The 18919-nt window shown below is 44.2% G+C and overlaps 2 protein-coding genes across 7 annotated transcripts in view; one reads left to right on the top strand and one right to left on the bottom strand.

The window, feature by feature from the left end:
- The window catches only part of DNTT (DNA nucleotidylexotransferase), a 432122-nt gene that overhangs the window by 131715 nt on the left and 281488 nt on the right, over window positions 1-18919 (top strand). For both annotated transcript variants that reach the window (XM_089690283.1, XM_089690284.1), the window contains one exon: window positions 7233-7356. In XM_089690283.1, the coding sequence (XP_089546409.1) occupies window positions 7233-7356 (124 nt within the window). The remainder of the gene's footprint in view (window positions 1-7232; window positions 7357-18919) is intronic.
- LOC149451705 (uncharacterized) overlaps window positions 1-18919 on the bottom strand; it is a 44095-nt gene that overhangs the window by 4899 nt on the left and 20277 nt on the right. For 2 of the 5 annotated variants that reach the window (XR_016314994.1, XM_089690285.1), the window contains one exon: window positions 214-279. The exons of 1 other annotated variant lie outside the window; for it this stretch is intronic. Coding sequence is in view for 1 of the 4 variants with exons in the window: in XM_089690285.1 (XP_089546411.1) it covers window positions 214-279 (66 nt within the window). In the remaining 3 variants the exon portion in view is untranslated. Of the gene's footprint in view, window positions 1-213; window positions 280-4037; window positions 4431-18919 lie in introns of those variants that run through there. 2 more of the 5 variants (XR_016314993.1, XR_016314996.1) reach the window with 2 other exon arrangements.

The following is an 18919-nucleotide window of genomic DNA, read 5'->3' as shown; positions in this document are numbered from 1 at the left end:
ATGTCCCCTGGGTACTCCTACCTTCCCTTACAATTGCTTCACCGTCTCATCCTTGCCTCTCAGGTACACACATACTTTACCCATTGTACAACTGTAATTCTGACCATGTAAAACTGCTCTCAGGTACTTGTGTAATTGCTCTTAAAACCTTTTCCTAATAAAGAGGATTTAACAGAAAAAAGAGGTGGAGAAAGGTTGCTCTACAGTATTCACCTTAGCTCCTTCCCTTGACCAGCACAGACAGTAATGAGTAAAGTTGCAAGTGCATACATATTGTTTCTAGAAAGAAATAAAACACTGTAAGTAAGCATTTAAAATACTTGATGTTTCAGCCAGTAGTAATGTAATACACATAGAAATCACCCTGTCCCCTTTGCGGTTCCTTAGACTGGAAATGTCAAACTAAGAAAACATAATTGCTGCTTGGTTTAAGCTTTTTTTGTTTTTAATAAAGACCTTATTATTTTAGTCTTTGGATTGCCCTTTACTTTAACAGGATCATTCGGCAGCAGCTGAGAAAGAAGACAGTTCTAATGGGAAAGGAAGCACATTATGGGATGGGATTGTCACATGACTATGAATTATCTCAGGTTTTATTTAAAGTAGATCTAACTGGGGAGACATTTAGTTTTATAGCATAAGCAATTGTGTTTTTCACTGTTTTGTAAATTCTGTTTTTACCTTTTTTATTCTTTTTTGCATCTCAGCACCAGGGGCGGACTGACAACTCATGGGGCCCCCGGGCAATAGGGGATCATGGGGCCCCTGTGTCCTTGCCCACACTCATTGCACACCCAAAAAAGCCTATAAAAGGTACCAGGGGCATTTCATGGGGCCCCCTACTGACCCTGGGCCCTCGGGCTGTGCCCGAGTGCTTGAATGGTCAGTCCACCCCTGCCCAGCACTGTTGATCTCCTCTAGCCTTTTTCACTCTCTTTCTGTCAATGTTCACTCACTTCAGCGTCTGCAGATTATTGCTCTGGATTGGTTTACTGATTGTCAGTGGTGGCTAATGGTCACACAAAATTATTGCAGAAAATTGTCACTTCAGAAAGTGTCTGCAGAAGGCCCTTTTTGACAGGATCACTAGGTATTATCTTTATTAAACCTGTGTGTGTGTGTGTGTGTATGTATGTATGTATATATATATATATATATATATATATATAAAATTATATTATGTATATCCTGGTGGCATACAGTAACTTAAATTCTAAAGCCCATAGCTAGTATACCCTTAGTTACATAGTGACATATTTGGTAAGGTTGATTAAAAACACCAGTCCATTCAGTTCAATGTGTGTGTGTGTGTGTGTGTGTGTTTATATCACTACTATTTTCTATATCCCTGTATATTGCATTTTCTACGATGCCTATCTAAAAGTTTTTTAGCCAAACAACTATGTGATAATAAATGGCTCCATATGGTCACTATCCTTACATAAGGATCACTATCCTTATACATTTTATGGCATTATCAGTCATATTTTCAATATCAGTGACAAAATTTCACCATTTCTGCCAAGGTATGCAAACTTTTGAGCACAACCGTAATACATTTTTGCTCTTAGGTTTGATACTGCGTTAAGTGGAGATATCACAATTTACAAATATCTTGACACCTCTTGATCATTCTTTTTTGGGCCAATATGCTCAGACTTTTTGTTTTTTTTACTATTAAAATATTATTATTATTATTTTATTATTATATTATACAGGATTTATATAGCACCTACAGTTTGTGCAGCACTTTACAAAATAAAGGTAGACATTACAGTTACAACTCAATGTGGTACAAGAGGAAACAGAGGGCCCTGCTTGTTAGAGCTTACAATCTAGGAAGAAGGGTTGAGTGATACAAAAGGTAATACTGTAGCTGTGGGGGATAAGCTGTTGGAGGAAATAAAAGACAATTCTCTAGTTAGCAATAGGATAGGCTTCTTTAAAGAGGTTTTCAGGGATCGTCTAAAGGTGGACAGATTAGGAGATAGCCGGATAGATTGGGATAGGGAGTTCCCTAGGATGTGAGAAGCTCGGGAGAAGTCCCGGAGGCGAGCATGGGAGGAGGTGACATGGGAACAAGAGAGCAGAAGGTCTTGGAAGGATTGAAGAGAGCGGCTTGGTTGATATTTTCAGACCAGGTTGGTGATGTAGCTGGGGGCAGAGTTGTGGATGGCTTTGTAAGTTGTTGTTAGTATCTTGAATTTTATTCATTAGGTGAGTGGAAGCCAGTGGAGGGATTGGCAGAGAGGGATAGCAGACACTGAACGGTTGGTAAGGTGGATGAGCCTGGCAGCAGTATTCATGATAGACTGGAGGGGGGATAGCCTATGTAATGGTTGTCATGAGGAGGGAGTTGTAGTAGTCGAGGCGAGAAATAACCAGGGAGTGAATTAGGAGCTTTGTGGTATCATTGATTAAAAAGGGGCGTATTCTGGATATGTTGCAGAGGTTGAGGTGGCCTGATTTGGACAGGGATAGGATGTGGGCCTGAAAGGATAATTCAGAATCCAGGGTTACTGCTAGCACCCTGGCATGTGGGGATAGGTTGATAGTGGTGCTATTGATCCTGACTAAAAAATCAGGGGAAGAGGCATGTGGGGGAAGAAATATTATGAGCTCAGTTTTGGATAGATTGAGTTTTAGGAAGTGGTGTGACATAAAGTCTGATATGTCTGTTAGTAAATCGGTGATACGTGAGGAGACTGATGGGGTGAACTGAGGAGTAGAGAGATAGATTTGTGTGCCATCAGCATAGAAATGGTATTGGAAACCATGGGAAGCTATCAGCTGACCCAAAGAAGAAGTGTAGATTGAAAATAGGAGAGGTCCAAGGACAGAATCTTCAGGGACCCCGACAGTAAGAGGAGTAGGAGGGTAGGAAGAAGAGTTGTAAGTGACACTGAAGGTGTGGTGAGATAGGTAGGATTCAAACCAACGGAGAGTACAGTCTTGGAGACAAAGTAGAGAGAGTTTTTTTTTTTGAGGAGGGGGTGGTCAACTGTGTGAAAGGCAGCAGAGAGGTCCAAGAGTAAGAGTACGGAATAGTGACTATTGGTTTTAGCAGTTACTAAGTCGTTTGTGAGTTTTAGGAGAGCAGTTTCTGTGGAGTGTTGTGGGCGAAATCCAGACTGAAGGGGATCGAGAAGGTTATTCTCAATAAGGTGGCAGCTCAGCTGGTTGTAGACTAGACATTCAAGGAGTTTGGAGGCAAAAGGGAGAGGGAGTAAGGAGATGGGTCTTTGTTTGCTAAGATAGGTGGGGTCCAGTGAGGCCTTTTTAAGTATGGGGGTGACTAGTGCATGTTTTAAAGAGTTGGGGAAGATGCTAGTAGAAATGGAGAGATTGAAGATATGAGTTAAAGAGTGAAGGATATAGCTAGAGGGTGAACGTAGTATTTGAGAAGGAACAGGGTTCAGGGGACAGGTGGTTAGGTGGGCTTTAGAAAAAAGTTTACCAAGCTCCTCTATAGTAGCTGGGTTAAACAAGGGCAGTATAGATTGTGCAGGTGGACAAAGAGTGTAGGGTATCTGTACTGTGGAGACCTCATCATGAATTGTATCAATCTTATTTTTGAAGTAATTAACGATCTCCTGTGCAGTGAGTGAGTTAGTGAGTGGAGGTAAAGAAGGATCAAGTAGAGAGTTAAAGGTAGAAAAGAGTTGACAGGGATTGTGTGAGAGGGTATTAATGAGAGTGATAAAATAGGTGTGTTTGGCACTGTGGAGACAGGAATTGTATTTTTGAAGGGCAGATTTATATTGGTTGAAGTCTTGCTGGGTCTTAGTCTTATGCCATAGGCGCTTAAGAGCATAAAAACATTTTTGGAGGCATTTGGTGTTGTCTTTAAACATAAAATATGCAGCGCTAGATGTTATGTGAAAACAAAATAGTTATAGTCCCAATTACAGAGTCCTCCCAGACAAATTATATGTCAGAAATACTCCATAAAATTATCAAAAGTCCTCCAAATAGCAAAACTCGTTAGGTTAACAAGTAGCAGATTCCTTGTAGTAATGGTTTTATAATGTCCTTACCAGAACTACATACAATATGCGCATTGTATGTATATAATCTGTAGAGGACATCAGGGTCTGGTCATTGGTATGATGTCATCAAAAACGCCTTAGCAGACTCCCAGAGATGATATTTAGTCACACTCCCGGTCCACCACAGGGGCTCACCAATAGGTCCACCGTTGCTCAGACTCCGGATGTCGATCCACCTTAAGGAGGCTCGTATAATAACAAGCCAGGGAAGCAAGATGGTGCTAATAGTGTAATATAGCCTTTATTAAGTAAAACTCCAAAAAATTTTCAGAGGAACACTCACATCAGAGCATAGTATTCAGTAGATCATCCATAAAACATCAAAAAGGTCAGCGTCGCATTGAGGGATTCCCCTGACATGTTTCGTGTAAATCACACGTTTTCAAAGGGGTGGAAAATGTGTGATTTACATGAAACATGTCAGGGGAATCCCTCAATACGACGCTGACCTTTTTGATGTTTTATGGATGATCTACTGAATACTATGCTCTGATGTGAGTGTTCCTCTGAAAATTTTTTGGAGTTTTACTTAATAAAGGCTATATTACACTATTAGCACCATCTTGCTTCCCTGGCTTGTTATTATACGAGCCTCCTTAAGGTGGATCGACATCCGGAGTCTGAGCAACGGTGGACCTATTGGTGAGCCCCTGTGGTGGACCGGGAGTGTGACTAAATATCATCTCTGGGAGTCTGCTAAGGCGTTTTTGATGACATCATACCAATGACCAGACCCTGATGTCCTCTACAGATTATATACATACAATGCGCATATTGTATGTAGTTCTGGTAAGCACATTATAAAACCATTACTACAAGGAATCTGCTACTTGTTAACCTAACGAGTTTTGCTATTTGGAGGACTTTTGATAATTTTATGGAGTATTTCTGACATATAATTTGTCTGGGAGGACTCTGTAATTGGGACTATAACTATTTTGTTTTCACATAACATCTAGCGCTGCATATTTTATGTTTAAATCTGTTGCTGAGGTGCTGAGGTATACCTTTTATGCTAGCGGCTTGTTATTTTACTTTTATTTTTTACCTAACTAATCCAGTTGCGCTCATTCATTTTGTTTTATTTGGTATTGTCTGCCAGGGCTGTAGTGGTCGGGGCCTAATTCTGTGTGTAGTGAGGGGGACCAGTGTGTCCACGGTGGATGACAGTGAACTGTTGTATAGAGAAGTGGCAAGGTTGGGACAGGACAGGGCTGAGATTTTGTCATAGAGACAATCTGTTGCCAAAAAAAAGAAGAGAAGGGTTAAGATAGCAAAGGTTTCTACGGGTAACTGTTCGGTAATTGGAAGACAAGGAGGAGGAAACCAAGTAGAGAGTGAAGCTAATAAGGGAATGATCAGAAAGAGGAAAAGGAAAGTTGGAGAGGTTGCAAGGAGTGCATAGGTAGGAGAATACAAGGTCGAGGCAGTTACCATTAGAGTGAGTAGAAGCATGTGTCCATTGTTTTAAGTCAAAAGAAGTGGTTAGGCTCAGAAGTTTAGAGGTAGCAGGAGTGTTAAGATTAACAGGGATGTTGAAGTCACCAAGAATGATTGTGGGAATTTCAGAAGAGAGAAAGTAAGGCAGCCAGCCAGCCAGAGAAGTCATCAAGGAAGCTTGATACTGGTCCAAGAGGCTGATAGATCACAGCAGTTCTAAAAGAAATTGGAGAGAATAGACAAATACAATGAACTTCAAATGAGGAGAGGGACAGAGAGGTAGGTGAATGAAGAACTTGAAAAGTGCTTTGAGGGGATAGGAGGATTCCAACTCCACCTCCTTTTCTGTCCATTAGGCCTGGTAGAGTGAGTCCAAAGGAGACCACCATGGGAGAGGATAGCAGGAGAGGGAAAGTCAGATTCACGAAGCCAGGTTTCTGTAACTGCAAGTAGGTTAAAGGAGTTTGTGATAAAATGGTAATGGACAAAGGTGAGTTTGTTATAGACAGAGCGGGCATTCCAAAGGGCACAGGAAAAGGGGAGACTAGTTCTAGGAAGAAGTGGAATAGTAACCAGATTGTGTGGATTGTGGCCACTGTTAGAAAATAGGGGGTTCTGGGTGTGTTGGTCAAAGGAAAAAGATGGCGGCCCAGGATTTGGGGAAATGTCTCCAGATGATAGGAGAAGCAGAAGGGTGAGAGAGGTAATATGGCAGTATGACTTATATGAAGGGACAGGTCCTAGTGTCCTGGAGGTTTTCTTAGTATGTGGGTTCAGAATTAGCAGGAGTTGATGAGTACAGTAATAAGGTGAAGACTGGAGTGAGGGTGATATATATAAGCTGTGGGGTGGAGAAGAGGGGTGAAGGAGAGAGAGTTTGAAGAGAGGATACAACTATGAGAATGAGGAGTAGGGAGTGCATGTTATAGAGTGGTGAGATGAAGAAACACACTGGATAAGAGCTGAAAGAGCTGGATGGGGAAACAGGTCACCTGTAGTCTGTTTAGTATTTGAAGTTGTCTGCTTCTCACCTTTGTGCTTTCGATGAAGTGCAGAGCCGAAGTGCAATGCTCAATACTTAATCCAAGATCAATACTTTATCCAAGATGATAGTTGCCTATGCTACCCCTGGCTGTGCCTCCCCTAAGGAAGGCCTACGTTTATACTGAGTTGGGTGGGGGTATTGCATATGAATCAATTAGGAATGCATAGGAGATACACGTGGCTAGCAGGGCAAACTTCTCACATCAAAGGAGGACTACAAGAGACAATGCTACAAGGAGGACTACAAGAGACAACAAGAGAGCAGGAGGGCAGAGTTGTAAAGATTAAGATCAGCTCATAAATTTGGGTTAGACAATAGGAGCAAAATAAAGTAGTAGGTCTGGTAGAGCCTTGTTTGTAGGTGAGGCACCACTGACTGGTGTCCATCTCTGTCCTATCTCTGGCCTTGGTCCACTAATTGTTAGAGGGTATTCGTTTATTTTTATTTTTTTGCAGTCGCATGCCATGTATGCCTTCATTCATGTATTTAAAATCGCAAGAAATCTGGCCATGTATTGGATACAATACATGGCCAGTGCTGTCTGTTACAGGAACCAGTGATCACGCCACTTGCAATAAATACTTTGCATTGTAGTTGCTGCATGCTTGAATTTTAGGTCAAAGTTCTCTGGATCTGTACAAGGGCAGATTATGATGATTCGAATTTTGTGTAAATAAGAACTTTGATTCTTCCTACAGATATTTACATCTATCTTTGGAGTGGGCCTGAAGACTACAGAGAAGTGGTACAGAATGGGTTACCGGACATTAGAAGATTTAAGAAGTAATAAGGATTTGAAGTTTACAAGCATGCAGAAGCATGGTAATTCTTTTAGATTGTTGAGTTTTAAATGTACAATATATTAGAGTTCCACCTGTGATTCCTAAGAATCTTCACTAGTTTCTAGTAACCAATTTCTGGGGGTCAGTTGAGCAGTTATCAGTCTGACACACTATATAAAAGAGTAAATGCAGTGCTATCACTAACAATTTGCAAGCAATAAAAAAATGCCTGTAATCTGGTGATCTATGTGTTTTCAGCAATCATAAATTAATTAGAAAATGGAAAAAACTATCAACCAATCATAAACAATAAAACAGCAAAAGTCCATATAATCATGAATGTAGTACTCCCATACAACTTGTGATATATACAGTATATACAGTATCACTCCCAGGTAGGTGCTGCAAGATTGTGCAAGTAGAAAACACCTCCACCACAGTGAATCTGTTGGTTATTATTCATAGTTAAATTATTGGTAATAGCACAGCATTTTTTATATACTTTCAAGTGATTTTTTTTCACTTCATGCTTGCAGTTTTATTTATTCACACACTTCACACTGTCTAGTTTATTTTAAATGGGTCCATTATGTAATATTGGTCCTATTGTTGACTGTTATAAGGCTCTTCACTCATTTATTATTTTGAGTAGATTTGGGTATGCTCCAGGCTGGGTTGTGTTTTTTTTTGCTGGTTTGTGTACTGTATATTATCTATACTTTTGTTCTGTTAAGTATTCTTTAGATTGTTATCTTGTGTATATGTTTACGTGTTTTAAAAACAAAAACATTTTCAAAATAAAATCTGAATTAAGAAAAAATATTCACACACTTGCCTGCAGATAATCACATACACAATCTGAAAAACTAGATTAAAGCTGAACTCTAGACAAGCATCTAAATACGCAGATGGAATACAAATAAAGGTACAGTTTTACCTGCCAAAGAATTTTCATTTCTAGCCATTAACACTGTGGAATACCACAGCCCCATCACAAAGTAGAACCAAGGGGATGACACTAGTTCCTTGGTTAAGAAATACAGTGTGTTATCTCTTCATCCCCAGCCTGTCAATTGAGTAGTGAAGGAGCAGCAGCAGACTGATGAGCTCAACTGTCTGCTCATGCCTGAAATTGTTCTGTTTCTGCATATTTCTGCATACTTGCATTTACAGCTATTGATTGATTTCTAAAGCTGCACATCCCCACCTCCCATTCTGATTGCTGCTGTAAAGCGAATTCAATAAGACAGGTTATGCAAAATCAGTTTATTTTAGTGCTTTTGCTGATTTATTAATGAATACAATGCTGTATTAATGTATGTATTGTATTCCTGCCTGGGATTCAGCTTAATTTACCCAACCATTTTTAAAGATCACCATGGATAACGTACACATTTTTCTATTAATACTTTATAGAAAAAAAAAAAAGTTTTACAATGTGCTGTTGGTACTAGTCTTTATCCACCACCTCTGACCCTATGCAGGACCGCCGGGGGGGTATAGTCCATACACATGTAGGGGGCCTAACCAGGGCCTTCTTTAATGTGGGGCAAAAGGGGCAGCTGCCCTGTTCCCAATCATTGTTGTGGGGCCTAAGATTTTCATTAAGCTGTCCAGAGGTGGCTGAGACCCACGCTGAGTCCTGAAAATAAGAGCTGCAGGTACAGCAGCCTTGTCTGCTCTCTCTTCAAACTACTGTACCTTCCCCTACCATTCTGCCTATCTCCTGGCCCTCTCCAACATCTTCCCCCCACCACAATTCTCCACCCCGCAGCAGTCTGACCAATCACTGCCACGTAGTGTGCTATCTGGACCTGCCCCCTTTAATGGTCAATAGGCTCCAGGGGGGTGAGAGCTTTGCAGCAGGAAGTTTGATTATGGAAGTGTAATCGAGAGAGTGAGGTGAGCCCGTGACTGAGGAAGGACCATGCCTGGATCAGGGCTGTACTGAGGGTGTAGGAGGGATAAAATGACTACAGAGGGTAGACACTGTGAGAGAGGACTGACATAGCGAGGAGATGAGACTGGAGGAGGACTACATGGGATGGAGGAGTAAGAGGACATAGAATGGAGGAGGAAGACTACACGAAATGAAGCACAACATGTGATGGGTGTCAAGGTCTTACCTTTCTTCAGAGCTTGTGCGTCTCCATGAGCTGGCATCCATCTTGGTTTTCTGCAAAGCATGGTGGGAACCTTGATGCCTTCAGGCTTCTGTGGCTCCTCCTCAGAAGGGTGTGGTTGAGCACATTTAAACCTCCTGTCTGCAAGTGTGCGCTGCACTTGTGTCCTGTATGTTGTCCTGTTGCAAGCTCTTGTGTTGTTCCCATTGCTCTCCTGGTAACCGACTCGGCTTGGACAAGACTACTCTCTGCGTTAACCCTTTATCTGACCTCCCGTTGCTGAACCCGGCCCGTGACCTGAGTATTCTTTGCCTACCGTCTAGTACTGTCTGCTCCGTTGTTATTGACCCGGCTTGTCTGACTACTCTACTCGTGTTCCCATCTAGCTCCCACCAGCTGTACGCCATTGGCGGCAGTCGTTATCGCAGCTGGGGTCACTCGGGGGCCGCGACCTGGTCTCAGGCTGCATCAAGTCCATCCCCACCATCAGGGGCCCTGGTGAAGGGTAGCCTGGGGCTTAGACTCCGCGCCCTGAGGGACTCTGGTCTGTGGGTAGTGGCTGTCGTCAGTCGCAGCGTGACCGTACCATAGGCCTGCCTGCCCATTCCAGCGTTCCTGCCCTGACATTACACAAGTGCCATGAATCCTGACGGTGCAGGTACGCCTTCGATCCCTATGTTACTCGCCAGACTTGACCAACAGGATCGCTTGTTGGATCAGTTCGCTCAGGCGTTGCAGGCTCTGCTTGCACGCACAGCGCACCTTACCCCTGGGGCTATTAGGTCAGTTGTTACTCCGGTGGACTCTCCCACTGTTGGCCTGGTTGTTGCACCTACCTCCGCATCTGTTGCGGAACCCGCGGTACCCAGAGGTATGACTGGTTCTGCTCCTCTTCCTCAGCGCTTTGGGGGGGAACCGAGTCAGTGTCGTGGTTTCCTTAACCAAGTGGGGATTTACTTTGAATTAATACCTCACGCTTTCCCTACTGAGTGGGCAAAGGTGGGCTTCCTAATCTCGCTACTCTCTGATAGGGCCTTGGCCTGGGCTAATCCCTTATGGGAGAGGAATGACCCGGTGATTCACGTGTTTACCCGTTTCATTGCCTCCTTCCGTACGGTATTCGACGTGCCCGCTCGCTCCGTTTCTGCTGCCAAATTGCTCATGTGCATGCATCAGGGTTCACGAACCGTTGCCGAGTACGCCATCAAATTTTGTACTTTGGCGGCAGAGGTGGGTTGGAACAATGAGGCTCTAGTGGCTGCTTTCTCTCATGACGATCGGCCGAGATTCTCTCATGGTCACCACGGTGTGGGGCTGGTTGCATCCGTGGTCCGGTTAAGGTGCTGTGCACCTCCTTGGACTCTGTGCTGCCCACTGAATATGGGGAGTACCTGGACGTGTTTGACAAGGTGCGCGCCGGTGCTCTGCCTCCTCATCGTCCATACGATTGTGCCATAACCTTACAAACTAGTGCCACTCCTCCGCGTGGCAGGGTGTATCCATCGCCTCATATGTAGCAGCTTGTTCGGTGGCAGAGAATCAGGCCATGGAGGAATACGTTGCGGATGCTCTTTCCCGGGGGCACATTTACAAGTCTACGTCTCCAGCAGGAGCTGGGTTTTTTTTCGTGAAAAAGAAGGGAGGTGAGCTGAGACCCTGCATTGATTTTAGGGGTCTCAATCGGATCACGATTAAAAATGCTTATCCTATTCCGTTGATCACCGAGTTGTTTGACCGCCTCAAGGGAGCAACGGTCTTTACTAAACTCGACCTTAGGGCTGCCTACAACCTCGTACGGATCAAGAAAGGCGACGAGTGGAAGACCGCGTTCAACACCAGAACCGGCCACTATGAATACCTGGTTATGCCCTTCGGGTTGTGTAACGCACCCGCGGTCTTTCAGGAGTTTATTAACTATGTCTTACGTGACTTGTTGCAGCAGTGCATGGTGGTTTACTTGGACAACATCCTGGTTTACTCTGTGTCTATGGAGACTCATATCCAGGATGTTAAGCGGGTGCTGCAGCGGTTACGTGAAAACGAGCTTTTCTGTAAGCTCGAGAAGTGTGAATTTCACCAATCCCAGGTTGCGTTTTTGGGCTACATCATTTCCCCGGTGGGTTTTTCTATGGACCCTGAGAAGGTTTCAGCGGTTCTGCAGTGGCCTCGTCCCAGTGGTCTTTGGTCCATTCAGCGCTTTTTGGGATTTGCCAACTATTACCGGAAGTTTATCAGGAACTTTTCGACACTGTCCAAGCCTCTCTCAGACCTGACCAAGAAGGGCAGTAACCCTCACGAGTGGTCACCCGAGGCCATCTCGGCTTTCAAGGCTCTGAAAGCCGCCTTCACTTCGGCCCCGATTTTGTCTCATCCCAATCCTGGGTTGCCTTTTGTTCTCGAGGTTGATGCATCTGAGACAGGAGTAGGCGCCCTCTTGTCCCAGCGTCACCCGAGGGACCCCTACTTCCTTGTGGGTCCTACTCCAAGAAGCTTTCCTCTGCAGAGTGCAACTACCAGATTGGAGACAGGGAGTTGTTGGCCATTATTCTGGCTCTCAAGGAATGGAGGCACCTGCTTGAGGGTTCTGTGGTCCCGGTCCTAGTTCTCACTGACCACAAGAACCTCACATATCTCTCGGAGGCTAAGAGGTTGACACCCCGTCAGGCCAGGTGGCTCTGTTTTTGTCACGTTTTAACTATGTGGTCTCTTACTTGCCTGGTTCCAAGAATGTCAGGGCCGATGCCTTGTCGTGGCAATACTCTGAGCTGTCCAGGGAGGACACTGAGCCGACCTCGGTCATTCCTCCAAACCAGATCCTGGCTGCCATTCGTACCAACCTGACTTCTCCCCTTGGGGAGCAGATTTTGGCGGCTCAAACTAACGCTCCCCCTGAGAGACCGGCTGGAAGATGTTTTGTACCTGAGGGATTGCGTACCCGCTTGCTACGTACCTACCATAATTCCAAGACTGCCGGTCATCCTGGTAGGAACCAATTGTCCTGGGTCGTTTCTCGGTTATTCTGGTGGCCATCTCTCCGTTCTGACATCGCCTCATATGTAGCAGCTTGTTCGGTCTGTGCCCAGAATAAATCTCCTCGGCACCTTCCATTGGGCCTTCTGCAACCCATTCCCAATGGGGAGCGTCCCTGGTCACACCTGGGCATGGATTTTATTGTGGATCTTCCTGCGTCTCAAGGTCATACGGTCATTCTTATGGTGATCGATCATTTTTCTAAGATGTGCCATTGCGTTCCGTTCAAGAAATTGCCGACTGCACAAGAACTGGCTACAGTTTTCGCAAAGGAGATCTTTCGCTTGCACGGGTTGCCCAAGGTGATTGTCTCGGACCGTGGGAGCCAGTTTGTGTCCAGGTTCTGGCGCGCCTTCTGCTCCCAGTTGGGTATCGAGCTTTCCTTCTCTTCGGCCTACCACCCTCAGTCCAATGGGGCTGCGGAGCGTTCCAACCAGGCCCTGGAACAATTCCTTCGTTGCTATATATCGGATCATCAGGACAACTGGGTTGATCTCCTGCCATGGGCAGAGTTTGCGAGGAACTCGGCTGTCAACTCCTCCTCTGGGATGTCCCCCTTCATGGCCAACTATGGGTTCCAACCAGCTGTATTGCCTGAGTTGTTCTCTCCACAGGACATTCCGGCTGTGGATAACCACCTGGCTGCTCTGCGCTCCTCATGGGGGCAGATTCAGAGGTCCTTGAAGGACTCAGCACAGCGCCAGAAGCTCCAGGCTGATCATAGACGATTGCCCGCTCCCTCATACCAGGTCGGAGATCGGGTGTGGTTGTCCACTCGCAACCTCAAGCTTCGGGTGCCCGCACCAAAGCTGGCCCCCCGTTTTGTTGGTCCTTTCCGCATTCTTCGCAGGGTGAACCCGGTTGCCTATGCCCTTGCTCTTCCTCCTGGGATGCACATCTCCAATGTCTTCCACGTATCCCTGTTGAAACCTCTGATCTGTAATCGCTTTACTGCCTCTCCGCCTCGGCCTCGTCCTATCAGGGTCGACGGCCATGAGGAGTATGAGGTGAGCCGCATCTTGGATTCTTGGTTGGTCCGCGGTCGGGTACAGTTTCTGGTCCATTGGCGTGGTTATGGTCCCGAGGAACGTTCCTGGGTTCCTTCCGCGGATGTTCATGCTCCTGCCCTCCTCCGCGCGTTTCACGCCCGATTTCCTCAGAAACCTTTTGTTGAGTGCGGAGGGGGAGGGGCCCTTGAGGAGGAGGTACTGTCAAGGTCCTACCTTTCTTCAGAGCTTGTGCATCTCCATGAGCTGGCATCCATCTTGGTTTTCTGCAAAGCATGGTGGGAACCTTTATGCCTTCAGGCTTCTGCGGCTCCTCCTCAGAAGGGTGTGGTTGAGCACATTTAAACCTCCTGTCTGCAAGTGTGCGCTGCACTTGTGTCCTGTATGTTGCCCTGTTGCAAGCTCTTGTGTTGTTCCCATTGCTCTCCTGGTAACCGACTCGGCTTGGACAAGACTACTCTCTGCGTTAACCCTTTATCTGACCTCTCGTTGCTGAACCCGGCCCGTGACCTGAGTATTCTTTGCCTACCGTCTAGTACTGTCTGCTCCGTTGTTATTGACCCGGCTTGTCTGACTACTCTACTCGTGTTCCCATCTAGCTCCCACCAGTTGTACGCCATTGGCGGCAGTCGTTATCGCAGCTGGGGTTACTCGGGGGCCGCAACCTGGTCTCAGGCTGCGTCAAGTCCATCCCCACCATCAGGGGCCCTGGTGAAGGGTAGCCTGGGGCTTAGACTCCGCGCCCTGAGGGACTCTGGTCTGTGGGTAGTGGCTGTCGTCAGTCGCAGTGTGACCGTACCATAGGCTTGCCTGCCCATTCCAGCGTTCCTGCCCTGACAATGGGGAGGCCTGGGAGGAGGAGGACATGTGATGGGGAGATGAGACTGGAAGGGAGGACGTGAGATAGTGAACAGCAGAGATGAGAGCTGAGTTGAGGAGCAGTCCATGCCTTTAGAGGTTGCCGGAGTCCTACATCCCACGTCAAAAGGATCTGAGTAGTCTTATTAGTCCTGCACCTCTTCTTGCTTGCTTCCCCTTAAGGGAAGATCCAAGAAGCTAAGACCTCTAAGATTACATCCTTGCATGCTTTGTTCCTTGCATTGCTTCTCATGACCAACTCCCCAGACAGATTCCCACAAGACTATGAATATATACAGCATCCCCTTACCCAGGATTCCCCACACAGGCAGGGCTGGCACTTACTATCTATGGTGCACCCCACTTACTAACCATGGGGCTTCTAGTGGATACCTGAGCACTGTCTCAACCCTAACTATTGTGACATCTAGTGACCAGTTTTGGAGCTACACTGAGTAGTCCTGTGCCCCAACCCTACACTTTTTATTTATTTTTTTTGGACAACATAAAAAAATTGATCTCATGTTTTGTGTGTTATTAGAGATTGCTCTGTACTAAGGCCCCTGACTGACACCAGTGCTGCTGCTATAATTGACAATAACGTTGTCATGTCCTGCCTCTGTGCCATCAATGGGTACTGAATGGGATGTGAATGGGAATAGTGCAGAGAGGGGTGGAGACACCACACTAGCACAGGTGTGAATTACAGTTGCATTGCATGTGTAACACAGCTGTCACATAGATGTTGTGTGTTTTGGGAAGAAAACAAGTAAAGTTCACTGATAAATAGATAATTAAATTCTAACACATCTAGTATTAGATGTGATAAAAACCTGATATACATCATCACAGGTATAGATCAAGTAAAGTGTGACTTCTTCCATATACTAAACATGCTGTCAGCTTGTCATGTACCAATCAACTTTATTTCATGCACTTTCTATGACTATTGAGTGACTTGTCACTGTTTCTATTTCCATCAGTACAAACATTGCCATCTGTAAAATACCTCTATAACAAATAGCAAGTCACAACTTAGTAACTAGGGAAAAGAGAAACATGAACATATCTTTAAAATATTGGTACATCTAAAATACTGTGACTAAAAGTGACTTAGTGCACAGGTTCCAGAAAAAGGGGTATGGAGACTGCACTATATTTAAGATTTGCTGAATGTTGCTTACATTTCTGGATGATAAAAGTCATGACTCTTTTTCTTACCGGATGAGACTTCTTTGTGGGGGCATATATTTTCTTATTGTACTTGTTTGAGGTGTCTTCATTATTCCCCCTTTTACGGATCTGCTCTTCATTTTGTTAATGTTATATTTCTTATTTTATAGTTCACCACAGACTATTATTTCCAGAATTCCAATAGTTAGATCTATATTTGACTGCAGGTATTCTTGTCTTCTTATTTAGGGTATATTAGATAATTCTCATCTCTCCGTTATGTACCCCCTCCTGTTTTCACCCTTTAATGGGAAATCTCAGGCTCCTTAACCGACTTATCAGGTTCTTTTTTCAAATATAGTTATTTTTTCTCCAACCAGTAATTTCTCTTCCTTTTCCTTCTCCTTGCCTCTCCTTCTCTTCTGGACCCACTGGGTGACCCCTCAGGTGTTTTCTTTATCTATAAGCGTTTTCTATCACTGACCACCCATGCTTCTGTTCCACCTCAGCTCCCCATATTACATATATTGGTGTAGGCTTTTGACAAACTCACCTCTTCCCGAGGCTTCTCACCATCACCTCCTTTTGCCTTCCCGGCTTCACTGCTATGCCACCACCACTGGCTGTTATGTGTCCGCTTCTTGTCCGCTTCTATCCTCTTCACCACGAACAGCGTCTCCCAGGGTTCTCTGTGGCTGTCACATGGGCGCTCCCAGCATTCACCGCTCCACTCTTGTCGGTGCCTTCCTCTCCTCCAGCCAGGGACTGGACTCTCCTCATCCTCCCTGGGACCACTGCACCAAGCAAGGGGCACATACAGGATAGGGTAGGGATCCTAACTTTAATTTGGGTTTTCCATCATATTGTTTCTGGCAGGCCCCGCGAGCTCCTAGTCCATGCGCCTCTTCAGCGCCATGTCCAGGCCCCCCACTCCTTGCAGGTGGCCATGTGTTCTTAATGTCCTGTCCATCATTCTCTGGAATGAGGCAGGAGCATCATGCAAACCAAAAGGCATCCACTTATATTGGAACGATCCCTCGGGGGTAGAGAATGCTATATTTTATTTCGCAGATTCCATTAAGGGTATCTGCCAGTTGGCTATAATCTGATCTAAAGTAGTCATGTATCAGGCAGTTCCCAATTTGTCAATGAGCTTGTCCACCTGAGGCAACAGGTAAGCATCAAGTTTGGACACGCGGTTCAATTTTCTGAAATCATTACAAAATCTTATGGTTCCATCTGGCTTTGATAACAACATTATGGGACTTGATCATTCACTGTGGGACTCCTAACATATTTCTTATTTCATTTTCAACTGCTTTCCATCTGGTCTCGGGTATGCTATGGGGCTTTACATTTAGATGGACACCCGGCTCTGTAGTTATGTCATGCTGTATAACTAGTTAGTTTAGACAGGTGAGAGAAAAAGTCTCCATTCTTTCTCACAAATTCTTTAAGATCATTCTGTCGGGCCACTGACAAGGTTTCAGTTATGGGTACCTCAGGTGTCATGGGAGCCAGGTCCTTTTTGGGGGGTTGGTACTGCCACTAAAGTATTTTTGTCCTTCGAAGGTTTTAAGAGATTAACATAATGTACACTATATTGCCAAAAGTATTGGGACACCTGCTTTTGCATGAACTTTAATGCTATCCCAGTCTTAATCCATAGGGTTCAAAATTGAGTTGGCCCACCCTTTTCAGCTATAACAGCTTCAACTGTTCTGGAAAGGCAGTCCACAAGGTTTAGGAGTATTCCTTTTGGAATGTTTGACCATTCTTTCAGAAGCACATTTGTGAGATCAGGCACTAATGTCGGATGAGAAGAGTGGGATATACACAGAAAAGGTTAACAGCTTGTAAAATATTTGATTTGTATTATTGTTTTCACATTATAGTCTAGTATCCCTGTGTACTTCACTGTGGACTGTTGTTCTGTAACAGCTAAAACACATAGAGAATCAAAGAACACAAAAAAATCATTTGATCTTTAATTAGCTGTCAAAGTTCCAAAAAGAATAGAACCCAGTTCTAAATATTATTTCTAAGTTTATTTCTTTTGGCTTACCTAAATTTTCTAATTCTACCATTATTTACATTGTTTATTCTGTTTTATTTAAATTTTCTCCATCTGCATGTTGGATTGTACTGTTGTTATTTTTGTGTTTGATAATTTATTTATTGCATTCTATTTTTTCCGTTCTTCAGATTTTTCTGATAATGATGCCATCTGGGACTGTTCAGTTGCAATTTATTCCCCATATACATTATTAGTACTTAATTATGCAGTCTCCATTGGCATAATTAAGTCTCCAAAGCAGCAGATGGAGATTGTTTTATCTGGTCACAACATTTGATATATCACAAGTTCTTCAAAGATCTTGCAACACTTTTCTTTAAAAATGTTGACCACTTTCCCTAGAGAAGAATTGCGCTTAGCACTAAGGGTCATTACTCCAAAAAGTGATCCAGTTGTAGGCAAAATCTGGTAGGTTAAGAATGCTAGAATTTTAGCAGTTAATTCCTGCTTTGGTTCTTCCAATTTTCTTATGATTTAAATATAATATATAACATTTGATATATTATTAATTTTGAATCCTCAGAAATTGTGTGTTTATAAATTATGGAATATTTTATATAATTTCTTTTTACTCCTGATGAAGTGGAACTTTTTAACCCCTGAAACCAGTTGACTGCATAGCACCCCCTGACCCCCAAAGGTTTTCTGTCAAAATTTAACATACAATGGTTACGAAAATATAACACGTGACTAAGAGAGTAGTACTTCTATGTCAGAAATTGTGAGCAATGTGCAGCATCTAAAGAACATTTTCAGTCAATGATTTTTATTATGATTGTTTTACACATTTTTGTAATAAAATGTGTAATGTTTTATATAATTTGTATTGTTTGGTGCCTTTACAGTCCCATCAATACAATGAGAGTGGGTTCTGACCCCCAAAGCGTGTGAAGTACCTTACAGGCAGGGTGGGTTAGCATTTTACCTCGGGGTCTAGTCCTCAGCAATAGTGGAGCAATGTGAGCAGATGGGCCAGGGTGCTTGCTACTTTTCAATGCAAGAAATAAAGTTTTGATCTGGCTAAAACCTCCTGGGAGAGAGAGTTAGGGTTCAGGACATCCATGACCTTGTCAGACTCCAGCTGAGGGAGAAAAAGTTCTTGAAATCTTCACAGATAGGGGGCCTTTAAGCCAACTCAGCATTCTGTGAAATCAGCTGCTAACCACAAGATTCTACTTTTTTCAGCTACCAACTCCTTGAGGAGAGACCATCACACTCTAGTCAAGAACCAAGCTTCTTTCAGCTTCTCAGGTTCCCTAATTAGACAAAAGTTCCTTCATAATGCTTCCCCACTGTTCAGCATACAAGGCGTCAAAACCTGAGCCACTATCCAGG

The sequence above is a fragment of the Staurois parvus genome, unplaced genomic scaffold (assembly GCF_062004578.1).
Source record: "Staurois parvus isolate SC_StPar_1 unplaced genomic scaffold, SC_StPar_1.0 ptg000525l, whole genome shotgun sequence".
Lineage (NCBI taxonomy): Eukaryota > Metazoa > Chordata > Amphibia > Anura > Ranidae > Staurois > Staurois parvus.
This window is presented reverse-complemented; position numbering and strand designations above follow the sequence as displayed.